At 33.8% G+C, this 27,158-nt stretch overlaps 1 protein-coding gene across 5 annotated transcripts in view; it reads right to left on the bottom strand.

Moving 5' to 3' along the window:
- The window catches only part of RAPGEF2 (Rap guanine nucleotide exchange factor (GEF) 2), a 185,826-nt gene that overhangs the window by 70,643 nt on the left and 88,025 nt on the right, over positions 1-27,158 (bottom strand). For 2 of the 5 annotated variants that reach the window (XM_012726828.1, XM_012726830.1), the window contains exons 5-7: positions 18,301-18,376; positions 16,328-16,495; positions 14,100-14,117 (exon numbers count right to left, since the gene is read on the bottom strand). In XM_012726828.1, coding sequence (XP_012582282.1) covers positions 14,100-14,117; positions 16,328-16,495; positions 18,301-18,376 — 262 coding nt within the window. Of the gene's footprint in view, positions 1-14,099; positions 14,118-16,327; positions 16,496-18,300; positions 18,377-21,889; positions 21,931-27,158 lie in introns of those variants that run through there. The other 3 variants (XM_012726829.1, XM_012726831.1, XM_012726832.1) reach the window with 2 other exon arrangements.

Raw genomic sequence — 27,158 nt, 5'->3', positions numbered from 1 at the left:
TACTATGAAATTGAGAAATATAGTTTGCCCATCTCAATAATGATTATGTTTAGAATTAATGAGCTTATTTATAATGTCTAGTGTTTATCCACAGATCTCAATATGCTTTACAAACATTTAACTAACTTCATTAAAACTCAAGGGAAAAAGAGAAAGGAACATTCACCAGAGAAAAATAAAGTGTATAATATTATAGAATTAGTATTTTGGAAGGATACATAATAAAATTCTAGGTTTCTACTATCTTTTACTTCAGTTATCTGCTACCTGTTGATTTCATTACTCTCCCACCTGACTCTATACCGGCTGGAGAAAATCTGTGGGCAAGGTAGGTAGAATTTATTCTTTGAAACCTGGAAACAATTCCTAAAGCTGATTACTAATATTTTATTGTCCCACAAAGAAATGACATACAAATAAAGTCACTGTACTGGATATTATGGTAAGTTTTTCTACTTTCACCAAATAAAACAATACTTCACTGTCGTTACTGAAAGTATTTTAACTATGAAAACGAGTGGTACAAACACAATGCTTGACATTTATTAAATGTTAAATATCTGAGTTGAATCTAGAGACTTTAGAAATACTGAGAATCTGTTATTTGAATTAGCACTTCATATCTGAAAGATCTAATAGCCCAAAATAGAGCACTCATATATAGTTCAAAGACATGTTCCAAAGAAATCTGTAGCCCACTTCTTTAATGAAAAATTTTCCAACAACAGTTTATGTTGCAGCTGATACAAAATTGGAAAATTACTGTAGCAAACTATCCATAATAAATATGCTCAATATTCATAAAGAACGCATTAGAAGAAAAAGATTAAAAGATGCCATGAGATGGAGACATTCAGGAAAACAAATGAAGAGTAAAGACAACTATAAATCTGAGAACTTCCAACATTAAGAATGGAGCTTTTTTAAAATGTACTTATTCAGAAAATGAACAGACATTAACAGCAGATTTAACAAAGCTCACTTCATTTCCTAGAACCTATTTTAAGAAAAGACCACACTTTATCTTAAAATGCTCGAGGTTTCAGAGGTAGAGTCACTGAACACTAATAAATCATTTCATTGCTTTTTCTAGGGGCAAGAACTCAAACTGGATTCCCAAATACAGCATTTCACAAAATAACACTCCAAATGTAAGTAACAATTATTACCTTTATTACTAATTTGTCATGTGACTAATACATTTCCACTAGAATAATGAATTGTTAATTTTCCCCAAGTTAACAAAAGAAGGAAAATTCATCACAAACTAAAATATGGGTTAGTGGAAGGCAGGGACCACAAAACATTTTAACTATCTAATAATGTCAACAATAAATTATGCTGTATCTCTAGTACTTAACACAGTATTGCACAAAGAATGAATGCATAAGTGGTTCCACTTAAAGTTCAAAACTAACCTATGAAGTATTACGATAAGGATTTAAAATGAGCAAACAGGATAGTTGTTAAACTATAAAAGAAAAAGATGTCTGCTTTGCTTCCTGACAAAGTCAGGCATCTTAAACACCTTGATAGATGAAAAGACTAAAAGCAACAAATTTAAATTTAACACGAGTTAACGATAAAGACCTACATGTGCATCATCAAAATGTCACTTGTACAAACAGCACAGAGGAGAGAGCAGGCTTGAGGAACAATTCAAGGGCTATCTGTAAAAGTGAGCAAGCCCAAAGCTCCATGAGTCAAAGCAGGAAGTCTTAAAACCTTAATATGATCTTGGATTGCATTATCAGATACATGATATACAGAGGAAGACAGAAGTTCTGCTGTAAAAGGTACTGTCAGACCTTATGTAAGCTTTAACCAACAGATCCAACCACCGTAACTTAGAAGAGGAGATGAATAGCGACAGTATTCAAACAGAAAACCTTAATGTTTAGGGAGAAAGTTACATGAAGTTAGGAATGTTTAACACAGAGAAGAGGTCAATAGAATAGGATCTTCTTAAATATCCAAAGGAATGAAAATGAACATGAAAATTCAGTTGGGTTGCTTTAGAAGACAGCTATAACAAGGAGCTGAAATTAAAAAGAGGCAGATTGCAGCTATACATAAGGAAACATATCTTAATAATTAGCCCTATAATTAGTAGTAACTGCTAAGATTTACTAAGCCCTTAACTTCATGCTAGGGCAGCAGGGCACAATTTCATACACATTATGTAAAGACAATATTATAAACATCAGAGCGAAGAGTAATTAAAATCTTAAAGTAGTGCTGGTTTGCCAGTGATTATAGAGAAAAAAATAAATAAAATGTATTAAGTGCTTTGGCTGGGAGCTTCCTAAAATTCCTTCAAATTCTTAAGGTTGTTTTACATAACCTAGCTGTTTCTAAACATTCACTGGTAGCAAAGTGGGGGTAAGAAGGAAATGTAATATAGAATGATAGAAAGAAGAGACCACATGAATGCAAATGACCTCCATCAAAATAGGATTTCCTGCAGGCAACTACCCTTATTCTGAGGTTTTTATTTTCTGACTGTGGTAGGGAGAGGGGAAATCATAAAATGCCCTCACTTTTTAAAAGGTATGAGACAACAGTTTGGAGATTCTCCTTTTCACATCTTAAACTTGCAAATTAAGGTGACAAACTTAAAAAAGAAATAAAATGAAAGGTTATCTTAATGTTCGCAATAATCTGAATTTAAAAGTGTACATAACTAAACAATTAGTCATATAGCCCTTGAACTATTTCATATGCTCTTAATAGTCTTAAATCACACAGAACACTTCCAATATCTTCTGGTAGAGAGAAGCAAATCTGTGGTGGCTATGGGGGTTTTGTTTGAGGTTTGCTCTGTAATGTGTGCTTTACCAATGGGTGCATCAAGTCCATATTCTGGTGAGCTATAATTTATTTGTCTTCGGTTATTTGATATTTGAATTTTCAGTTTTTTACTACTACAAGTTGTGAAAATCACATACAATGTGTATACCAACTTTTTTACTTTGTTTTCTAATTAACAATTATTTTTATTGAGGGGAATTTCTTTTTCCTCTAAAAATGATGACTATTTTTAGAACTCTAGATGCTTTGGTTCATTAAAACGTCATACCTACAAAGATATTTCAGCAAGCTTTGCTTTTTGTTATTTATCGTATTAGTGGGCCTAGTTTTTAAAATACACTAATTACATAGTAATTTTTTGTTATGAACTGGCACTATTATTTGCCAATGAAGATATATTTCTGTACTGCGATGAGATTAGAAAGGTGAAAAAAGAAAAAAAATGCTCTGCTTTTACTGATGACACACCCATGTTTCAAAAGGGAAAATACTTAATTACAACAACAACAAAAAGACTGATAGCCAACGCTTATCACTGCTGCAAATATAACTCAGTAACTGTTCTTCACACTGGACAGTCCATGCTCTAGGGTATTTCTTTTAAATGTACACAAATACTATTATTTGGTTGAAGTGTTTAATCTAGATCTTTTAGGTGAAATTTAAAGTTTAAATAACAATCAACCAGTAAGATTAACAAAGTCAAGTTCATTTTTAAAAATAAATTCATCTACTTGGTGTTGCTGTATCAACATTTGACTCCGTCTGACTGACCATGAACTTTGAACATGTCACTTCAGAGGCAATATAGTGTGTTTCTGTCCCAATAATGACAACCCCATCATCAGGATAAGGGAGCATTTGGAACTGCAGGGAGGTTTAATACACAAAATATTCACAAAACACCTGGCAGGCAGGTGGATATCATAAGCATGCAATAAGGATCAGTTATATCCTTTAAAACATATTCGAGAAAGTCAGCTGTGCTCAAAGTTTGGAAACTCATTAATCTTTATACAGGGAGTCTGATCCAAAGATATTAGCCTACAACAAGATATTGCTGAGCACCTATGTATGCTATGCTACACAAAAGGTATAGCTAAAATAGCATGCAAGACAGTATCTGTTTTCAAAGACTCTACAGACACCGGGAATTTAAACAATTCTGTTGTACTTTAAAAAATCTCGTGTCTGGCCCTCCCTGGTGGCGCAGCGGGTTTAAGCACTGCACTGAGAATCTGAAGCCACTTCCGCATGAGTTCGATTCCCGCCTGCCCCGGAGGAGACCACATGGCGAGCCAGACCTCTCCTGACCCGCCCGCTGCTCCCCTCAGCAGTGTACTTCGTCGATCTGACTGTTCTGCTCCCCAATCTGTCTCTGGTGAAGCCTCTTACCACCCCGAGCCTCTGGACTGTACCCCAGTTCTGTATGCATAAATAAATAAATCTTTAAAAAAAAAAAATCTCGTGTCTTCTTCACAAAAACATACCTGCACCCCCATGTTTATTGCTGCTTTATTCACAATTGGAAAGACATGGAAACAGCCCAAATGCCCAAAAATGGATGACTGGATTAAAAAGAGGGGGTACATATACACAATGGATTACTCAGCAAAAAAAGAAACACATGTCTTTTGAAGCAACATGGATGGAAGTGGAAAAGATTATGCTTAGTGAAATAGGCCAGAAAGAAAAGGAAAAATACCGGATGGTTCCTCTCATAGCAGGAATATAATGGAACAGGCAAGAAAATAATGATGATGAACAGCCATATACCAGAGACATTTTGTGGGGGTGGAGTGGGGAATGGGATCAAAAACAGTGGAGGGAGGGAAATACACTAGACTATGGTGATGACACATGGGTGATTTGGTGATGGAAAACCCAAGGGGATTGCAACTGGGATGGAAAAATGCACAAAAATATGTAAAAATAAACTATTAAAAAATTTTTTTAAAATCTAGTATCTTCAAATATCAAACAGTTTTAAGTTTTCATAAAGGCTCAATAAGCCACATGCCCAAAAAAGAGTCAGTAACAGAAGCAGTAATCAATGGACTCCACACCCAGGAATAGTACTGTGCCTGCTTTTATGCTGTAATTAAATATATTCCAGACAGGAAATGCTTCCAAGTAAATTTGCCTGGAAAATAATTAAATATAGAAGATTGTCTCAATATAGAAAATATTTAAATGCCACAGAATTTTTTAGTGTTCTGTTGAAGAATTCAGTCTATAAATCTGACAATGTAATCTCAAGATGACAGCATTCAATCTTCCTTCTCATAAATAATGAAATCAACAAAGCTAAAACCACATATCTAATTTCTCACTCTCCTTCAAAGCTTTATAAGCAGAGCAGTTTTTCACATTTAGTTGCACTTTGAGATTTGCAATTACCATGTTGTTATTTTTAAAGGATAATACTAGAATATAATGACAATTACAAGTGTGACTGAAAATTGGCCAAGCTTAACATTTTCATGGCAGATTATGTCTCCTGATTGTGCCATAAAGTAGCATTTCACAGTATTAACACAAAAATCTATAATGAACACTAACAGAGTGAGTTTCTCATTCCTTCATCTACATATGACCTCAAAACCAAGTGTGACAGGAAACAAGAGATCTTAGGTGATCATCAGAAATCACGTGATCAGTCAATAGTGTGATAGAAGCAAAACGTATCATTTATGATGTGAAATGTTTATCAAAAGATTGACTAAGAGCAAATGTATGGCACCACCTTTTTTCCTGATGGTTTGCATAGAGAATAAATGTTTTCCTAAGACTGTAAAGCAAAAATTAGTATCTGTTAAAGCAAAATTTAACTATGTCATTCAGTTCAGTGGATTTGTAAGATGATGAACAAAAATCAAAACTAGTAAGATTAAAACTGAACTACTAGAAATCATAATATTTATATAAAGGCAAAAATACAGTATGAGAGAAAAATCAGATAGTTACGTAAGGGTGAAATTTCTCTAAGTAATGCCCATAAATTTATAATGACCACCAGCCCCATATAATGTTCACGGGGACATTTAGCAATCACCAACAGAAACCCACAATTTCAAATTTTGGGAGCAGGACATTTCAATCCCTCTCCAAAGGCAGCTCAGATACCCTTCTCAAATGTTTTGCTTTAGTAGCTGATTATTTAATCACATTGAATGAACTCCAGAGCACAACAAAGTTATACTTTCTGATGATAAAGGCAACTAACCACTAACTTCCTAACATATACAGAATGAGTAAATAGAAAAGATAGAAGCAGCATCTTTATTACATACACACAGTTTAACAAAAAAAGGAAAATTAATTCTCAAAGTATTCAAAGAACAAAGAGAATTCTAGACAAAAAGTAAGAAGTTTTGAAAAGAAAGCTTTAAATTCAGCTCTAGGTGATTTGTTTATTTTACAATTTCATACTAAAACAAGCTGTAATAAATTTGAGTACCCTAGCATTAACTACCCACAGAATGTTGTTAAACCTATTCAGTGATTATGAGGCATCCATCCAATACAATTAATACATTTAAAAAATAAAGTTATGTAACATGAAGTTTTTAATTTTTCTAATTCCATACACAATTAACTTAGGGTCTTTCCATGTTCTCTTAATATCTATAAAGGAATTGGACAGCAAGAAGGAAAAAGCAGTAAGCAGGAAAGTCATACTGGAAATAAGGTGAGGGCCAGTTTCACAGGGGTGCGACCTATAGTCACACAGGACCTGGTTTCGGGGGTGGGGAGGGGGACCCTGTGCTTGGTTTCTTTATGGAAAGCTACTTTTTTTTCTGGGAGAACAAATAATGGATGGACAGTGGTTATTAAGACTTGGGTATCTAACTGATATTGTCTGAAAATTGAGAAAACCTAGTTTTGTTACCTCTAGAAAAATACCTGATTGAAAATTTGAGCTTTCAAGTAAATATTAGAAGTATGTCCAACACCAATCACCTGACAGTTTCCTAGTAAATACAGCTGCTTTAAATTAACAAAATGTGGGTTTCTTTGGATAGTTTGTAACATACCAAATTTTGGGAAACTGTTTATGCTTATCTCAGATTAAAGAACTGATACAAAATCAAGCATGAGTAAAAACACTTGTTCAAAATGTAACTCAGACCAGTTACTTTCGTAAAAGATACTAAGAGAAGTTTACTAACATGGTTTTATAGTCCTCAATGCAAATAAATCTTTAAGAAACAATCACTTATCAAATTGGATGTAGCATATCATTAAGGATTTGTGAAAGTAGCTATTAAAATGCTCTTCCCTTTTCCAGCTACCTGTTTTTTTGTGGGGCCAGGTTTTCCTCATAAACTTAAGTTTCAACCATAAAAGCACATCACAACAGATTAAATGAGAAAATGGGTATGAAAAACCAATTGTATTCTACAAGACTATTGAACACTGCAAAAGTAACACCACTCATAAATATTTGTTTTAAGACTTTTTGTGTCTTTAAAAAGGAACTGTTATGGTGCTATTGCTATTTTTAAATTTCTGTTTTAATTTCTAATTTGTGAAATAGTGATGTAGAATGCTCACAAAACCAAAAGCCTATCAGAAAACACCCAAAATTTTAAGAACATAAAACTTAAGGAGCCTTAAGATGAAAAAGGTTGACAATTGCCTTATCTAAGAGGTAAGCAAGACAATTACCAGCCTATCAGCTCTTTTTAAAAAATCCAGTACCAGGTATACCTATGTCTTTAAAACAAAACCTTATGCTTTTTGAAAAATTCAATAGAGCCTTCTAACAACTCAATTCACTTTACAGTGGTTAACTGCTTATACTCTTCCAGTATAACTAAAGCTAGTGCTATCAATTCAACAAAAGTTCACAGCAACAAGAAATAAAGACTGAAAATTGTCTAGCGCGCATCACTAGTGGCCACTGTCAAGGACATCAATGTATCACCAGAACATCAGCATTGTCCAAGTGTCCTCTATATTCCCATTGGTTGGAGAGATGCTTATTTTACAAACTAATAAATAGCTAAATGCTCTTTCAAAAAAATTGCTGAGTACTTCAAAGTTCCTGACAATTCAAATAGCACTTTAAAATTCAGGTTTAACACTTGAAATGGGTAGAAAGCTAATAGCAATTACTAAAAGGGAAATACTACAATTTATTTTGAAACTTGAACTTTATTTTCTAACAGTCCCAAGTGCCTTCTGGTTAATTCATCAAAAGCACAAGTGACCAATTATCACTGCTATCCTTACAGCTATCTGAGTAAAATGATAACCGGAATTTTTTGTTTCAACCTAAATATTTCCTTCTGAATCACTCCACCATTTATCTAAACAGCAACTCACATCTCAGACTTGGCTCACTCTGTTGCTACCTCATTTCTCCCTTAGGCTAGCAACGCCAACCTTGGCATCATCTCCACCTACTACCTATGCCCCACCTAGAAGGATCACTAAGGGTACTGGACACATCTGTGGATATGGTCAAGTCAGTGATAAGTTTACTACTGATATTCTTAACAACACTAAACTGTACATTTAAAAATAATTAATATGATAAATTTAATGTTATACAATTGTTACCAACATAATCCACTATATTAAATATTTGAATAGGCACTGGTATGGTAAATGAATTTGTAAATCACTAAAATTAATAACAAGTTACTAATGTTAGTTACTAACACTGCTATTTTTAAGCATATGTATACTCCTGGCCATTTAAAACAAAGAAAGAAAAATATTATTACTGAATTATGAATAATGGTTATCTTTCGGAACAAAAGGCAGAATATAAATATAAATATGGATAGCACAGTGGGCATTTAAAAGTTATTTTAAATGTAAAGTATTTCCTTTGATAAGTGTTTTAAACTAACATTAACATTTAAACATATATTGTACAAATTGCCAGAGTTTCATGCAAAAGCCAATACCTTCTAACAGAAGGGCATTTCACATTCATGTGCTTAACACTGGGATCAAAATCAAAAGCACTTCTAACCATCCAACATTTGCAATATTTGACAACTTACAAAACTGGTAATTACAAAATGATCAATTCAGCACTGTTAATAAATATCTGGATATTAAAGTAGATGCCGCCAAAGAGACGTTTTTTCAAATTTTGTCATGACAAAAAAGAAAAAAAAAAACAGTCAAAGATGAAAAGATCTTTGCTGCTGAGAGTAAAAGCAAAATTTTAGCCAAGTATATTTAAAACATGTACAGGCACAAAGAACCACCAGTGTTCACAATTAGAGGCAGGACAAAGTGGCAATGATCTTTCTGACAAATAAATGGCTTGAAATATTGCATGACTTGCCACACAACACCCTTATTACTTTCAATTTCCAAGTGCAACCAAAAGATGGGGCCAATTATGACATCAATACAAGCTTTCTTTCAAAATGGAATGAAAGAACAGTAAATCCCAGTGGACACGGGAGTTCAGCAGCAGAGATGATGTAATATATAAAAATAGACATCCTCTAACAGAAGCTGAAACTTGGGTAAACAGCACACTGCGTGCTATTCTCAACTGCCTCGCATGGATTTGCAATACATGCTGTTAATAGCACAAGGGAAATCATTTTCTGCTTTAAACTATTTCCTGATTTGCATTTCAATTTCTATACATACTCCATAGTATAATTTCCTAATCTGTGTAAATTAAATCCACATAAATACCTGATTATAACTTTGAGAAAGAGAAATAACCCCCCTAAAGCAAGGTGACTGAGACCACTGCATCAGTTTTAACAAGCTTCATGTTGCCAGAAATTGCTGCACATATGGCACAGTATTGTTGCAGCCACCTATTGTTCAAAGGTCTTTTCACAAGGGGCTTTTGCAGGATTTTTAAATGCAACATGATCTAGGGGAAAAGGGACCGGTAAACCTGTTGATAATGAGTGTATTTCTCTGGTGGAAATACAAAATATCAGGTACACTAACAACAAATATTAAACAGAGAAATAAAGGAGTACGTACACAGATCAGTCTCCTACCAGTCCTCCATACCCATTTTTCATTTTTTTTTATTCCCCAGCTCACTTTTCACAGTTCTGCTGGATTTTCCTGGATTAAGAATATTGTTCTTGGCACTAAGACACTGAGGTCATTCAAAAAGCCACACCTGATTCCTGAAGAAGCCCTGCATGTGCACCTCCAGAATCTCTGGAACTCCCTCTATTGCAGTTGCCCGTTTAGCAATCTATATTCCCTGTGAGGTTGTATGGTCAAGTAAAGATTCTCTCTGTCCTGTCAATTAAGTCCCAGAGTCTGACACAGACTTATAAGACTTGAATAAAAACACGTAGATCAAAATAGTAAACCTTAAACTTTCCACTCTAAGGTACCACAGAATACACAAATTTTCTGGAACTCTGCCCTATTATAATTCACAGAGAGGCACTAATGACAATGTTGAAGACAAAAGCTTTAAGTTCAATTAGGCAAGCATTTGATGAATCTAAAGAATGAAAACATTGAAACAACTAAGAAACATCTCCCATAGTTATTTCTATATATGCATATAAACAGATTTTTAAATATCATATGAATAAATTATAGTCAGACAGAATATCATATGAGCTGACTGTTGCAAGAATTTAATATTATAGGAAATTTAGTACACATGTAAGTCATTGATACAATACTCAAACATTCTCTTACTGCTAAGGACTAAATACTGAATAAAACTAAGACCTCAGTAATATAAGTGGCAAAGCCATATCATGAGATAAAATACTGCCTATTTCTAATTCAAGAATAAAAACTCAAGTCAAACTGACATAAGTACTGTTCTTCATTTCATTATCTAAATTTCTAACCAAGCCTATCAAGAAATCAACTGAAGATGAAATCAATGTATTCTAACTCTGAAGAAAAAAAACCTACAGAGATTTATTAAGATAAATAATAATGCCTTTATGATCTTTACCACCCTAGGAATGGTTATAACCAATCGTGTGAAACAGGACTTATATTATCATAAAGAATAACCATATAAAAATGTGGCTCACTCCTAGGTATCTACCCAAAAGACACAAAAACACTGATTCCAAAAAAAAAGAGAGAGAGAGAGATACCTGCACACCCATATTTACTGCTGCTTAATTTACAATTGGAAAAACATGGAAGCAGCCCAAATGTCCAAAAGTAGATGACTGGATTAAAAAGATGTGGTACAGTACATATATACAATGGAATATTACTCAGCAACCAAAAAAAAGAAACACATGTCTTTTGCAGCAACATGGATAGAAGTGGAAAAGATCATGCTTAGTGAGATAAGCCAGAAAGAGAAAGAAAAATACCGGATGGTTTCACTCATAGCAGGAGTATAATGGACCATGCGAGAAAATAAGAATAATGAACAGCCATATACCAAAGACATTTTGTGGGGGTGGAGTGGGGAATGGGATCAAAAACGGGGGAGGGAAGTGCACGGGACTATGGTGATGGCACACAGGTGACTAGGTGATGGGAAACCCATGGGGATTACAATTGAGATAAAAAAAAATGTACAAAATGATGTAAAAATAATTATATTTTTAAAAATGTGGCTCATTTTCTTAAGTTTCACATACTAATCAATCTTATTGAATTGGTGCCAGATCATAATTATAGGTATTGTATTATTACTGACTATAATAAAAATTATTCCCATAAAATTGTATTATTATATTCTAGTTGATTTAATTATATTGACTTTATGCAGCTTTTTATTGTTTTATATTCCTTTATCAGAGTCTAAACTACTGAAAAATTCAGTATATAATTACTAAATGTATTCTGAAGTATAGTAAAAAACTATTAATAAAGTATGTGGAGGTTACCTTTTTATAGGACTAGTGGGTTTTCATTATTTCAAAAACTACACTGATAAAGCTTCATAAAATATATACTATGATTCAAATCCTACTAACTTAAATTTCTATAAAGGACAGCCATATCTTCTAAGTAACAGAAGTAGAAAGTCAATCTGAATTCAAAAGTGTATATTTTAATTATGCAGCCAGCCTAGGAAGTCTGCAATTTTTGAAATAATCAGTACAAACAGCTTCCATATTTTTAGATAGAAGAAGATTGAAGAAAACTTGTTCTCTCTTCAATACCTCTGTATTTGTTCTTTCCAAACACGGGAGAGGGCTATGCAGTTTGGCTGGCTGTTTCATCAAAACAGAAGGAGGGATAGAAGGTGACGTAACAGGTATGTACCCGTGACCCACATCACCCCAAATGGTGAAAGTTAACAAGCACCTTCTGCAGAGCTCTAACACCCATTACTTCTCCTCTTCATTTGTATTACCCTAGTCATATTTCTGTATCCAAACACAGTCCTAGGGCAAATTATACATAAATACAGAGAAGGCCTGTAATAACAGTAACATTTTTTTTAACAGTAACATTTTAAAAAACTAATTCCACTCCCCTCCATCCCAATTCTGAACCTGGAGCCATCCAAAGTCCCAAGACCCAACTTAGAGTGGGTAAAGATCATAAAGGCAGATATTAGATATGGTTTCTGGCTGAAACTAGAGGATTTCTGGTCATTCTCTGGACTGAAAACTAATGCTACCTCATATTTTCTGGCAATTTTAAATACAGACTTAACCTCAATTCATCAAAATGTAAGAAAATGCTAATGAAAATCATCTCCAATCTTCCTTTCTCGCTGCATTTTAAAATACTTATACTCTTTTCAAAACTCATATACTTGCTTTGAAAAAAATGGCCAGAAAACATTCTACATGGACTATGAGTACTCATGTTGCCAAAGAAATTTTAATGTTTTAAACTTTTGCAACACATCTAATTTTAAAAAGTGTATATAAGGTATACATCATAACTACATGCATATTTTAAATTCAATTCCAAGTTCTAAGCAGGAATTAGACTGGTAATTTTTCATGCAAAAGAAGGACTAATTACATTTTGATGTATCTTTTAAAATACTAAGTTGTATTTTTTAAAAGTACACTTTTACCAGATTAAAGTTCAAAATTCTGGTGGAGTTCTAAAAGTTATACAATTCTATCAAATGTAAACAAAAACTGAATTTACCAATTATTTTAAATTCAAAATATCAAAAACTGAATTTACCAATTATTTTAAATTCAGCCATGCCTCTGAAAACCAACACTGAAATCCTGCCATCTGTGGCATTTTAATATTATCTAAAATTATTATATCATTTTAATATGAAAAATTACACAAACATTTCAGTCTTATAAGCAAGGTTACTATGACAGGCAAAAATACTTTTATTGATGATAGTCATCTAAGGTGAATTAAACTTCATAATCTTGTAAAACATGAAAATACAGTCATCAAATCTTATAGTTATCTGGCCAATTCTTTTCCAGATATTAATCAAGTTTATCGTCATTGACTCCAAATTCAAAAAACCAAATATGACCCACAATGTCAACATCACTTTTCATGAAAATAATAAATTAGTTGAGCATGAAGGAAAGGAGCAAAGATATTATGATAGGTCTCTTGATTAAAATACTGAATGAAATACAAGCATGAAATCTCATTTAAAACAAATAAGAAAATATAGGGGATATAATTTTTTTACTTTGTTTTTATCAAGATTTTATTTCACCAGTGATCTCTAAAAATGATCTCACAATAGGATTCCTAAAACTAAAAGCCTATAGTATTTGAAATATAAATGTCTAGTGAATTTCTGAGAGTTGCTAAATAAAAAGCAATTAAAATTCCATTATGTCTGTAAGTCTTCATTTAGTTGCAATGCAGATTAGTTAAGAATGGTGCTCTATCCCTTCTTACAAATAAGTTGGTTGAGGGGCTCTCCCTGGTGGTGCAATGGGTTAAAGCACCACTTTATGAAGCTCTCGGAAGCCTCTATAGCACGAGTTCAATCCCTGGCCAGAGAGCTGACCCACATGGCCCGGCAGCCCTCTCCTGACCTGCCTGCTGTTTTCCTCAGCAGTGTACTTTGTCAATCTGCCTGTTCTGCTCCACACTCTGACTCTGGTGAATCCTCTCACTCACCACACCTCTGGCCTGTTCTGTAAGCATAAATAAATAAATCTTTAAAAAAAAAAATTGGTTAAATTTTTTTCTTGCTCCAAAGGTGTGCTTTTCATCCCTAGATCTGTGCAAATTATATAGCTTGTCATCCTAAGAGATTTTACTAGTTCCAGACAAAACACAAAAGAACAAGACCAAGCAAAACATATCAATATTATAAAATCATTAGTTACAAGGCAATTTCACAAATAGACATAGGTTAGTATTAGGAAACCACACATAAATTACAATACCTGAGATTTAGTGCATTCCTTTGAGCCAAAATGAAATGAGTGCCATAAAGGAGGAAAGGAAAAGATGAACATTATCAGACATGCTATATAGTATATCTGCCAAAATGAAGATAATGTTAAAATTAGGTTAAGAATGACCATATAAGTATTGGATATGTGTATATTGTTCCTTAGGGGTTTTAGCCATGCACTTGAAATGCACTTGCAATCATTTAAGATAACCTGCAAAGTATGATCATGCAATTCTTTCAAATAAACTTTTCATACACACTCTATCCTACTTCTCTTTCAAAAAAAAGATGTTTGACTTTGGACTAATTTTCATTTCTTTTTTATATTGTGGTACTGTAAATACAAATCAAAATATTATTTTCCAAGATTAAAATAATGTATTGGGGCAAAATATTACATTAAAAAAATTAAAACACAATTTGCACAAAAATCAAATATGATATTTGCAGTTATGACCATGCTGCCAATCCGAACTCACTTAGTAAAATTAATACTATGTCACATATTAGTAAAGTAGCACATAATTCATTAGTGATTAAGTTAACTGTTTTATCCTATTACAGAATTCTTTCTAATAAAGGCACCTGTTGACTGGGTAAAGCATATTTTAAAATCTAAAAAAAAAAAAATCTTGCAATTATAATAAACATCTTAAAAATTAGTTCAAGAAAGGGGAGACATCTAGGGAATGAGTAAAGTGTTCCTTAACAGGGGAAAGCTGAGGTGGTAGAGAGAAAATGATAAAATGCCCTCTCCTCCCAGCAGAAATATAATAAGTATGACTATAAAAATTAAACCAGTAAGCTTTAACACTAAATTTTAATTGACCCATACTCCCGCTCACAATCTTAGTAAGGAATCTGATGTGGAGAAATCATTCCAAAGGAGAGAGTACTAACAGAACCTGTCTAAAACATGACAGCCTATAAAAGCCTAATATGTACAACTATTTTTAATTCATGTTTCCTTCTTCCATGATCAACACTAAAAATACTAACTTATTCTATAGACAATGTTAACAAAAAAACCCTTCATCATTTTTTAAGTATTAAATCCCTCCAGACAAACAAAGCTGTCTTTATGATAAGCAAACAGCAACCAAATGAGCTCAATGAAATGATTCAACTATAAAAATCATGTTAAATTTAAGTAGTGCATGGGTAGTGAGATGAGCAGGCTGGTAGCAAAACTGTTGTAAGTGTTTAAATACAAAGAACTCTCAGAAATAGAATATATGAAGTGAGGATATAAATTAACGCACTTAAAAGTTACTCAAAATGCAGTATGTAAGTTCAAGGCTGTACATTTTCCCACGCATCTTGTATTTATATTTATTTGCAAAAAGAAAGAACATGACAGGTAAGGCAAACAAATGAAAATGGTAACAGTTGTTAATTATCTGGGGGTTTATTCTGTATTGTTATTTAAAATGTCAATATATTAACAACTCATTTAGTGGTATTATATGAACTAAACCATCTCTGGTCTCATCATGACCTATGACATTATCTAAGCATTCGAGCCACTTTCTTGTTGAAAACAGAAATCCTCAAATATATTTGTTAACCATTCTAGAATGGCCATTAAGGAGTACATAGGTGGTGCAGTTAAACAGAGAGAAAGGAAAGACTAAAACTGGCTCTACTGGAATCTCTCACATATCACTCATATCTGCCTTAGTTACTCAAACATCAAAAGTAGTTTGTTATACTTATAAAGTAAATGACAATCAAGTATTATACATTTAAGAGGACCTCTGAATCTACTAGAAATACTTCAGGCCATTTTTAGGGTTTTTAAAAGTATCATTGCAAATTATGCTGATTTCATCATAACAAAAATTTTGAAATTCTGATAATGCCACAGTGGTACAAAAAAAAAACTACGAAAATACATAATTTACATATCTACTTTTTGAAGATAAATAAGAATACCAGTCAGTGAGGTGAGGCAAGGACACTAAAATTTTAGATTATGCTAAGAATTTATAATATCCCATTTACAACTGTTAAAGCTAAACCTTAAAAAATATTTTACAAAATAAAAATGCCACACAAAGGATTTAGTATCTGATTTCAGTGCCCTTTAAGACTATTTTATGTGTATTTGCAGCAAAACCTATACTTTGGATAAAAAGCTTATCAAAGATAGAAACAGAAGTCACAAAACCCAACGAAAATCACAAGATAAATGCAGCAGCATCTCTGTCTACCTACCGTGTGGTAGCCTCTCGGCAAAGGTGGTTTGCCCACAGGATATGGATCCACGGTGTCAATAATTGTTTGTCTTTCACCTTTCTGGTTGATTTTTCTAAATCTCCTCCGAGACTGCCGATGAGAAGCTTGACGCTGAAAATATTCTTCATTTTCATCCATATAGTCCACCTGGAGTGGGGGAAAAGACACCAAAAGTTCTTTTCTTTGAAACCAACATTTTATACTGACTAAATACAGAATAAAACTTACAGATTGTTCGCACTCTTTCATTTTGCAAAGATATTTGTAGAGAAACTATGTAGACAGATAAAAGTCTCTTTTACTCTCTCTGGAACTAATTTGTTTTGAATAACTTTTCTTTTATGAAGAGGCATTTTCAGTTCCACTTATGACAACTTGAGTAATTTTGAATTTCCTGCAGTTTCAATGGGGAGGATATTTTCAGTAGTGTTTGTACTGATTTACTAGTGAAAGAGCTCACAGGATACATTATCACACATATGAAGCAAGTGCCCCATTGTCTGGACTAAAGCACAGAAAATACTGATTATGTGAGAAAAATCAGTAAAAGCCCCTAGATCCCAAGGGACTCAAAGAGAACTTTTAGCAGAATAGTGGCTTTGGAATATTTAAGGGTTTCTCTTCCTACTTTCTATATGTCTAGTTTCTTTTTTATAAATAGTATTGTTTCAAAAAAAACAGAAAACCTCATTTTAGACATTTAGAAACCTGATGGACCCACAAAGAAAAGTCACATTCGGTTATTTTTCATCCCACATACATAGTGAAAATGCAGTTTTCCCAACAGAAGTACATTTAGATTCTAAGACAATACACACTGGCAAAACAAGTGGTTTGTATTACAAAATTGTCAAGCAATTTTTGAAGATCAAAAATCCTTCACAGACATTAAGAAGCAACTCTAACAGGCCAGAGTTCTAAGAAATACCTAAACTGCTTTTTACCGAGAGCTATTTCTGAAAAGTCCCATGTATCTGCCCACATTTTCCCCCACTCTAAATCTTCACTCACACATTACCACTTTTTGTTTAGGTGTAATTTCTGTGAAATTTTACCAAAGTTTTCACTGGCTTTGATAAGGAAGTTCTAATCTGACGGAATTCCTCTCCTACATCATAGAGGGAAGCCCCTCAGTTGTCTCTGAAAATAGGATTTATGGTCAACTGCCAAATACTTTATTAAATGTGAGTATGTAATCTATCTATCATCTATATTAGGTCATTTATTTAACAAGGCTTTCCTTCCCAGATGGAACCTTATTCCCCACAGAGCATCCTAACTATCAACTCAAGTGTCTACAACGGGAACTTTCCCCAATGTTTAAAAAAAAAAAAAATCAGCAAACAAAAGTACATATTATCCTATTTTAAAAACACTCTTAAATAGTAAGGAAAATGTGATGGTTTTCTTCAAAGTATCAATAACAATTTTATTATTATCTATTTTAGCATGTCTTATGTATATGTCTTACCTCAATGTATTTTTAGTTCACATGATTCTTTTAAAATGAGCAGTAAAGATCCCCTAGCATGTTTAACCAACATAATATACTTTCCCAATTTTCTTTCATTTAGTTGAAGGAACTGAAGTGATTTCCTTCTGTTCACTGGTGCTTGAATACATATTACTGTGACTGAGACGTCATCTTGCTCATTCTAATCAACATTTGGAATGTTAAAATCTTTCATGTCAAAGATCCTCCCCAAATTTCAACTAAATATTATCACAAATTGATTTACAAATGTTGAACACTATGTATTTATGTACATGCCTCTTTCAAACTTACCATCATTTTCATTTAATTCAACCCTATAATTACACTATAATTATAAACTCAACTTTATAATAAAAGTTATGAAACAAACATCTCTAAATTAGAAAATATATAGTTTGTGAAAATGCTTTTATTAGTTTTTTTTTAAGGGAAGAAGTAACTTCAGAAGTTTTCTTACCACAATCATTTCAGAAGGCTCTAAAACAATGCATTCACAGCCACGCCTAAAGCTTCCTGCAGAGCGCTTGCCAAAACTAGAAAATAAAAAGATGTAAGAAATGTGAATTATGAATTTAAGCCAACTCCCAGATAAATGAAAATGAAAATGAAAACCAAAACAACTACAAAAAGTACACACTAATGAAAGAGAACCTATTTTTAATTTACAGATTGACAGGAAACCTCAAAAGCTTAAGTTTCAGACTTTTTTTCTGAAAGATTCCAATAAAATGTTTTCAAATAACATAAGAAACATAACCTAATAGTAAAACATATAATTTAGTATACAATATTTTCCTAGAAACATTTCTAAGGGGAAAAACAAAGGACTGAAAACTTTCCAAGAAAAAAAGAGACTCCACAGGACTTTCTGTAAAATCAATAGCACTTATATCTAAAGAACATTTCACTCAAATGAAAGTAAAAGACAAATTGGACTTCATCAAAATAAATGGCTGTGCATCAAAGGACATTATTAAGAAACTGAACAGATGACCTGAGGGTCACCTGGGAGAAAATATTTGCAAATCAGGTATCTGGGAAGAGTTTAATACTCAAAATAAATAACTTTTACCACTAAACAAACAAAAAAACCCAATCCCATTAAAAATTAGACAAAGTACTAGGATCTAGATCTGTTTTCAAAGATGATGAACAAATGGCCAATATATGAAAAGTTGTTCAACATCTTTAGTCATTAAGGGAAAACAAATCAAATACAATAAGATACCATATCACGCTTGAAACTAGATGCAAATGAGATACTAGCAGGGCTGTAATTAAAAAAAAAAATGAAGCATTGAAGAAGATATAGAGAATTCTGAGCCCTTGTACTTTGCTGGTGGGAATATTACAAAGCATTTACTGGAAAAGTTTAGTGCTTCATCAAAAAGTTAAACACAGAATTACCATAGGGCCCAGAAATTCTCCTGCTACATAAAGATCCAAAAGTAATGAAAACCAAATATTGATACACCAATGTTCCTTGCTTTACTCACACCAGCCAAAAGCTGCAAATAATCGAAGAGTCTATCAACAGAGAGTATGTAAAGAAAATGTAATGGATACATACAATGGAATGTTAATGCAGTTATTATAAAAGGACTGGAGTTTCTAAAATATACGACAACATGGGTAAGTCTTGTAAGTACTATACACTAAGTGTGATTAAGTCAGTTGCAAAAGGACAAATACTGTATGATTCCACTTATGTATCTAGAACAAGCAACTTCACAGACAGAAAAATGATTACCATGGGTTAACAGTCACAGAGGTTTTATTTGGAATTACAGGACTTGAGTTTTGGTAACAGGTGGTGGAAATGGTTGTACAACCATCATTAATGTGCTTAAATTTACTTGACTCATACACAAAGATTAAAATGGCATATTTTATGATACACATATATACCTACATGTAATACTAATATATGCAGCCATATATGCTGCTTTGCTACAATTTTAAAAATAGACTTACTATAGAAAGTTATCAAGGATATTGTTTTAGTGGCTTTGGAATTTATTGGCAAAATATTAAGACCTGAATAAGAAATATGGAATTCTAGGTTGACCAAACAATCAGTCTTATGCACAAAGCAAGAGTTAAGCTTCTTGACTTAATTATAACACTGGTAAACCTGGAACCAATCTCTTTTCTAAATTAACTTAACAAAGTGATAGAAATTGTGGGTAAGAGGGGAAATAGGAAGAAATGGGAAAAAAGGTTAATGTTACTGATGTGTTATATATGTTAAATCGAGTTCCAAAGAGTCGACTATATGTCCTTTTTCATTTACCCAGGACTTAATTCCATTTTTGTGAAATAGAGGAGTCCTCCCCACTCCATGCCCACATATACATGGAGGAGGGGGAAAAGGAGGCAAGGAAAGAAAGAAGGACACAAAGAGAACTGTGCTTTCTATTCATCTTCCAACCACTCACTGGATACATAAAATAGAATCAATATAAACTCATAAGCAATACTTTACAAGAAACTAAAAGGAAAGTGGGCCAGGAGTTTAATAAAAAGAATGTCCTACTTGACTCCTAAGATGCATCTCAAAACTAAAAGGATTGATGGAATTCAGAGTTGAGAAAAACTTCAGAACATTATATAGTACCAAGTCTCTCAGAATTTTTTCTTCAGCTTTGTAACTGAAAATATGCTGTAATTCACCATGCTACAATCAAAGGTCCAAAAGCATTTGGTTTAGAAAATAACCCCCAAATGATACATATGACCTACACCATCCTACTCTCCCCATGAGAACTGCCCCTATACTTCAATTCTCAATTCACAATTCACAACTGGAGAAACTACAGCAGTTTACTTGTGGGTAGGTTAAATGAGATGCCCAAAATCCTATCAAATTCTGTTTTGCTTCATGGGTCTGACCCTTTCTCTTGCTTGCTTCTTTAGCCCTTTTCAATCAACAGTAACATGAATTCCAGACACTTATGAAGGCTACTTCCCAGACCTCCTCTGAGCCCTGCTGTAGTAAACCATATTTGCCCACAAAGCACCAACCTAATGACAAGTGAAAAACAGTCTCATTACAAGGTGGACTCTAGGTGGATTCTCAGAGGTTGGCTACGCTTACTCACTAGTTCAATCAATGGAAAAAAGACAAGTCAGCTTTTATAATTCAGAAGGCAATCCAAATTCAACAAAATTACAAATGAGCATCAAGAGGTTGAGGGTTACCCTAGAATAGTCAGATTCGAATGTCAAATGTACAAAAACCAAGCCCCCTCAGACAATGCTGCTTGAACTTTAACAGTAGAACATCTATCTACATCTTTGAAATGACCCCCATCACACCACACACTGAGATAAAGGTATTCCTAAAGGCAAAACTCCTCAATTTTTAAAGTGACATAACTTATTTAAATTTAAATCAAAGTAATTTTTAAAATTAATTCCAGTGTTCTTTATATACTTCCAATCTATGTGTATAAGACACAAATATGAATACATATATGTATTAACAGTCATCAATGTGACTTGACAAGAATATGTGGAACCTATTTGCCCTTTCTATACTAGATACCAGCCTTTCACAAGAGGCCATAAAATCAAACAGGAAGAGATAGGAAGAGACAGAGGTCTGGTATACATTACGAATGCTAATAGTCATCTGGTTCTACACAGTATGAAAATTTAATTACTATATTCATTTTAAACCCTTCCAAATTGTTCTGTATAAATACTCTCTAACAGCTGGGTTTCTAATTATTCAACCTCCATGTAATTTCAGCAAGTCCTTATAACTTACATTACACAAACAAAGATGACATACAAGTATATTTGGGAGTAATCCATTTGTTCTCTGCAATATTTAAAAAAAAATTAACTCACAGCAAATAATTAATGAAAAGACTATTTGCAGCATAACAAATAGATTGTTTTCCTAAATGCTCACTTTGTGTCACATACAACTGATTGGAAGGAACTGGTCTAATACAAAAGAGGAAAAATTTAAATAGCTTCATAAACCCTCAAGTTCAAGACTCACAAAAAGCACAAATGTTGAGCATAGAAAGTCTTACCTAGTTTTCACACCCACTGGTAATGACACACAGGACCGTCGTGCAACCTCTTACTCTGGTAAAGCCTCCCTTGCCTGAGTTTCTGTGGCCACATTTTCTTCACCCAAGCTGAGTCAAGAGCACTTTCTAGAAGTGTGAGTTTCAATGAAAGGCAGTTGCTGATGAGCTCAGAAGCCTCTTCTATCAGTGTCCCTAAACTTGCCCTTTGTCTGGGCCTCCACATTCTGATGTGCGTCAGAACTGCCCAGTGGAATGCAAGTCCTCAGTGGAGGAATGTAAACTTGCTTGTATCAGGCTGCCCCCAGCAAGGGAATACACAGCAAGCCAACCGAGTATACTGAAGGGCACGCCTTACTTACAAAATTGATTGAAAATGTAATACTCCAAGATCAAGTTTTCATACCTCCTTTTTTAGAAAATGATAAAGTTACAAAGTTTCACTTTCCTCTTTAAATCTCTAAATACAAATGACTAGAATGAAGCTCCTAAGCCCAAACTCATTTATCACAGAACTTAAAAAAAAAAAAAATCCAATGACAGTATCTTTGGATACCAGATAGTAATGTACTTTAAGAAACAGTTCTGTCCTCAAAAATCGATAGAATATACATGAATAAATTTTTTAACGTGTGTAATAAAATACATCGACAGACTTATCATAAAGATTTAATCTTTAATATTTTAGTCTTGCACTTTAACCAAACAAAAAAAGAGCTATTTAAAGCAAGAACATATACACACCATATACATAATATATATACATATATATTTACTATCTATCTATAAAGCATGTATGTTAAATTACAACTCTTTCCAAAGTCTGGCCTTTAACGGGCTCATATTTCAGAGGTAACTACTTGGAAAAACTAAACATACCCTTAAGCGTCTCTAAATCTCGTTCAGGGCTCATTTAGAAAAATATTGTAACAATCATCACTCTGTGCAAATTAACAGAGGTTTCCTCCTCTGCACCGTGAATCTCAACATTTAACTACTGCTTATAAAAATCAAGCACAAGAAAAATTGTAAGCAATGGCCTCACAGCTGTGTCTTCTACTCCGTTCATTCCTCAGTTGCTTGTTGTCTGTGTAACTACGGAAGGGCTAAACATTTGATATATATGCCTGAACATTTTAATTCCTTTAAAAAAAATTCTAACCTGCACTGTCTTCAACGTCTTTGAAGCACCAGTAACAGCAGTAGCACTGCCGCCACGGTCTACGGGAGCTCTTTCCTCTGCAGCGCTGGGCACTCCCCATTGCCCCGCATGTTTTCTCTCAGTGAGTCCATGCGGCTGTAGCTCGTGCAGAGCCAACATTCCTTCTGCTGGCTAATTTCCTGCTTCGCCGTCCCACCCACCCTCCTGTCTGCAGTTACGTGTTCCGTGTGTTGCATGGGCGCTGTTTCCGCATACCAGCCTCCTGACCTCAGCAGCTGCCTGACAGGGCTCTTTATCAGTTTCTATTAATTCATTATCTACTCTCTTGTAAGTCAAGGGCAAGGAGGGAAATCTGCAATGTCTGCTCTCCTATAAGTCTTCAAGGTCAAATGCTGAAATGTGCTCAGCAATGCAATTTTGCTAATAAAATTTACCCAAACTATACCACTTACATTGCTCCACCAAAGGGTGGCTGATTTGTATTCAAGCTTGCCGAATTGGTTGGAGGGATTATATAAAAAAAAAAATCTAGCACAAATTTAAATCAAAACAACATGGGAAAAGTTGAAAGAGGCTGCTTTTGCTCTTTTTTTTTTTCCCCCCTTCAAGAGGAAAAAAAAGTGGATCTTACCTCAGCTGTACTGGGGTGAAGAGAGCAAGCAGTTTCTCTCTTGCCACATTCTAATCCAGCAAAGGACAGGGGTGTGATGACTACACATTGGTGGTGTCTATGTCCTCGTGACCAAACTGCTAAGAGAACAGCTCAGCTACATTGATCTGCTGCTATCAGTCTACACAGTGGCACAAACAGGTCTCTGCTGATCACAGTGCTTTGTTCACAGATGGCAGCTGATCAGTTAGTATAAAAGTTATGGCCCATAACAGCTTTCCCCTCAGCAAGTAGACGCATGCCTTATCTAACATGCCTTCGTAAGCGCTCACCATTTCACTGTGCTAAGCTTGCCATGTTGAACTTACAATGAAGCTTAGCTCTAAAATCTTATCTAAAAGAGACTTATTTATATAAAAGTTCACTAAACACGTAAAATAAACAATCACCTTAAGAAATAATCAACAGATCTATGTAAATTGAGAAAAACGATAGATCAAATGAATGGTTGAGTCTGGTGCTAAACCAGGAAGAATGAATTGATCTCAAGGGTCAACTAAATCTCAAAAATGGTAACCAAACATGCATTGTTGTTTTAAGGCTATTGGAAATGGCAACAAAACCCTGCCACCGGCTTTAAAAACAATCAAACAACAACAACAAAAACTGACATATACCAGAAGAGAAGTTGAAGCAATGATGTATTTTTGTGTGCTAGATCTCATAACAATTCCAGTCAGTTGAGTAATATTGTTGAAACTTAAGGTAATGTAATTCCAAGAAAGAAAAGCATAAGTATACACATATGACTTTCTTACAAAGACATCAAGTAATAACATCAATTTAACTAACCTGAATGAAATACGGGTATGTCTCTTGAGTCATACTAGTTCTGTAAGTATCAGTTCCTTCCAATTCTAACAATAAGTAATACTGGCAATACTCTTTAACCTCTATTTTAAATTTTCTCTTATAAACTGAGATGTTAAAAACCTAGTAGTTAACAAAAAACAAATATTTAAGAATAACCTCAATGAATATACTAACAACTACAAAAGAATAGCTTTACAAATGAAAATTAATACAAGACAAATAAATTATGAGCTATATACCATGTTCATAACTTGGAAGACTTACCACGACTAGAACAAATCTTCACAAGCTGATCTATGGAATCATTATGGCTTCAACCAAATTCTAATAAGCATTTGACACTGGTCAGCTGATTAAAAATTTTTTAAGAAATGGTACAGATATAAGAAAGCTAAACTGGTATTGAAAATGAACAAAGCTGGAAGCTCATACTCTATGTGATTTTAAAAGTTACTACAAATCAAGATTTTAAAAAATGTACAAAATAATGATGTAATTATATATATAAAGTTATAAAATAAAAATAAGTAAAAGTTACCATAAAGCTACACAAATGGAAACAATGTGGTATTGATGTATGAACAGACATACAGATGGTGTCAGAATCAGATCTGAAGATTATGATCTTGATTTTGAAGAAATATGGTCAGCTGATTTCGGGAAAAAATGTGCCAGTGTACTTTCCTGGAACAACTGAGTATCTTTATGGAAGAAAATATAAACATGAATCCTTACCAAAAAACAAATTAATCAAAATGAATCACAGACCTAAATCAGTTCATTTTCTAGAAGGAAAATATAAGAAAAACTTCATAGTTTCAGGTGAAATTTTCTGAAATAGGGCAACAGAAATACAAATTATGAAAACACTGACACAATAAGCTTCAATAATATGAAAAGATTTTGCTTTTAAAATGCAAAAACAAAAGGCAAGCCACAGGTTGCGGGGGAAATTGCAAACTATATCCAACAAATGAATTGTTTCCAGGGTACATAAAGAACACAACTCAAAAATAAAACAGTTCGGTTTTTTAAATGGGCAAAATCAAATTTCTATAAAATGTGTTTAAAATGGGTGAAGTAATTAATACTCATCAATGATTATGCACAACCAGCGAGCACATGAAAGAATCTGTCACAGCACTGATTTTAAGGGAAGTGAATAAAACCAGTGAGGTTATCACCACATACCCACAAGAAGAACGGTGAAAATTTGAGAAGCTGACAACACAAAATGTGGAGGCAGAACAATTAGAACTCTCATAAACTGTTAGTGGCAAGCAAAATGTTACAGTTACAATGAAAAACAGTGTAGCCATTTCTTATAAAGTTGAAGGTACAGTCATCATATAATCCAGACAATTCTATGGAGAGGTAATCACTGCTCCTAGGTAAATTCAAGAAGTAAAGAAAACATGTCCACAAAAACAGATGTTCAGATGAGCCAGAAATCAATGAAAACCATCCATTTCAATCAAAGTTTTATAGAAGAGCAACAATATCTTGTTTACAAAATTCAATAGGATTTATGAAATCTGGCATCTATTTTATGTAAGAGTTGGCAATATGCAGCATAGCTTGCCTAAAATCAGTCAAGATAATTCTGCACTGGATGGACAGTGAATTGTCTAAGTCTTATCCATCGTAAGCAACTCTTTTTTGCTTCTCCCTACCCTACAATCCTATCCTATCCATAAAGTTTTCAGGTGACTCAATGCTTATGTTCTCTTCCTACAGGTACATGCCCTGCCTGTCAAGCATGGACAAGAACATGTCAAAAATCAGATATATACTTTTCAACTCTGATATTCTCCCATCTGATTTGTTTTCAGATGTCAGAGGCATCAACATGCATTGAGAGCTACTGCCTTTTTTCATTCTATCTTTTCCCTTATCTTTACCTTCAGTTATAAACAAAAATCTCTAGCACTTGGAGTAAAATATTTCACCCATCTTTAACTAGGAGAATCTAATAAAACTCGGTTTGGGAACCTCTACGACTTTATAGTCAAACACAAGGAATCTAATTCAAGATCTTTTCTATTTACTGGACTCCAAACACAATCTTAGAAAAGTTAAAACTCGTTATTGTTTCAGCTCAAATAGTTATAGGGCAGCTTTACTATATTTGAAGTATGATTACTTTATACTCAGTAAGTGGGGGTAAATGCTTTAGTTACATGATGTTTCCATACACAAATCTAGTTACATATGAATGCTTTCTAAAGTCTACTTAAATGGAAATTCGACCCTGTATGTTCTGTGTTTCCTAAGTCAAAATCAGGTGATAAAGTGGTGAAATGAAATGGCATCAAGCTTCTCAGCAGCAATCATTACTTTAGATTATATAAGCCATCAAAGCAAAAGACCTCTGGTGTAGTCATATGCTGCAATGTGTGAATATGCTGGAATATATGAGTGGAAATGATGAAAAAGAATACTCAATTTCATGTTTGCCTGAGGCTACCAGAAGCAAAGTGGGTGGGAACTGGAGATAAAGGTAAAGGGGAGTTCAGTGGACTTGCAGAGGGTCACTGGTCTGAAGTGGCCAGCATGGCATGACATGAAATCTTTAAAGGAGTATATTCCTGCACTCCTGTGCCATGTTGTAAATCAGTGTTGCCCCC

This window comes from Condylura cristata, unplaced genomic scaffold (assembly GCF_000260355.1).
Source record: "Condylura cristata isolate star-nosed mole 26May11 unplaced genomic scaffold, ConCri1.0 scaffold00018, whole genome shotgun sequence".
Classification (NCBI taxonomy): Eukaryota; Metazoa; Chordata; class Mammalia; order Eulipotyphla; family Talpidae; genus Condylura; species Condylura cristata.
The sequence above is the reverse complement of the archived record's forward strand: the minus strand, read 5'-3'. Positions and strand labels throughout refer to the sequence as shown.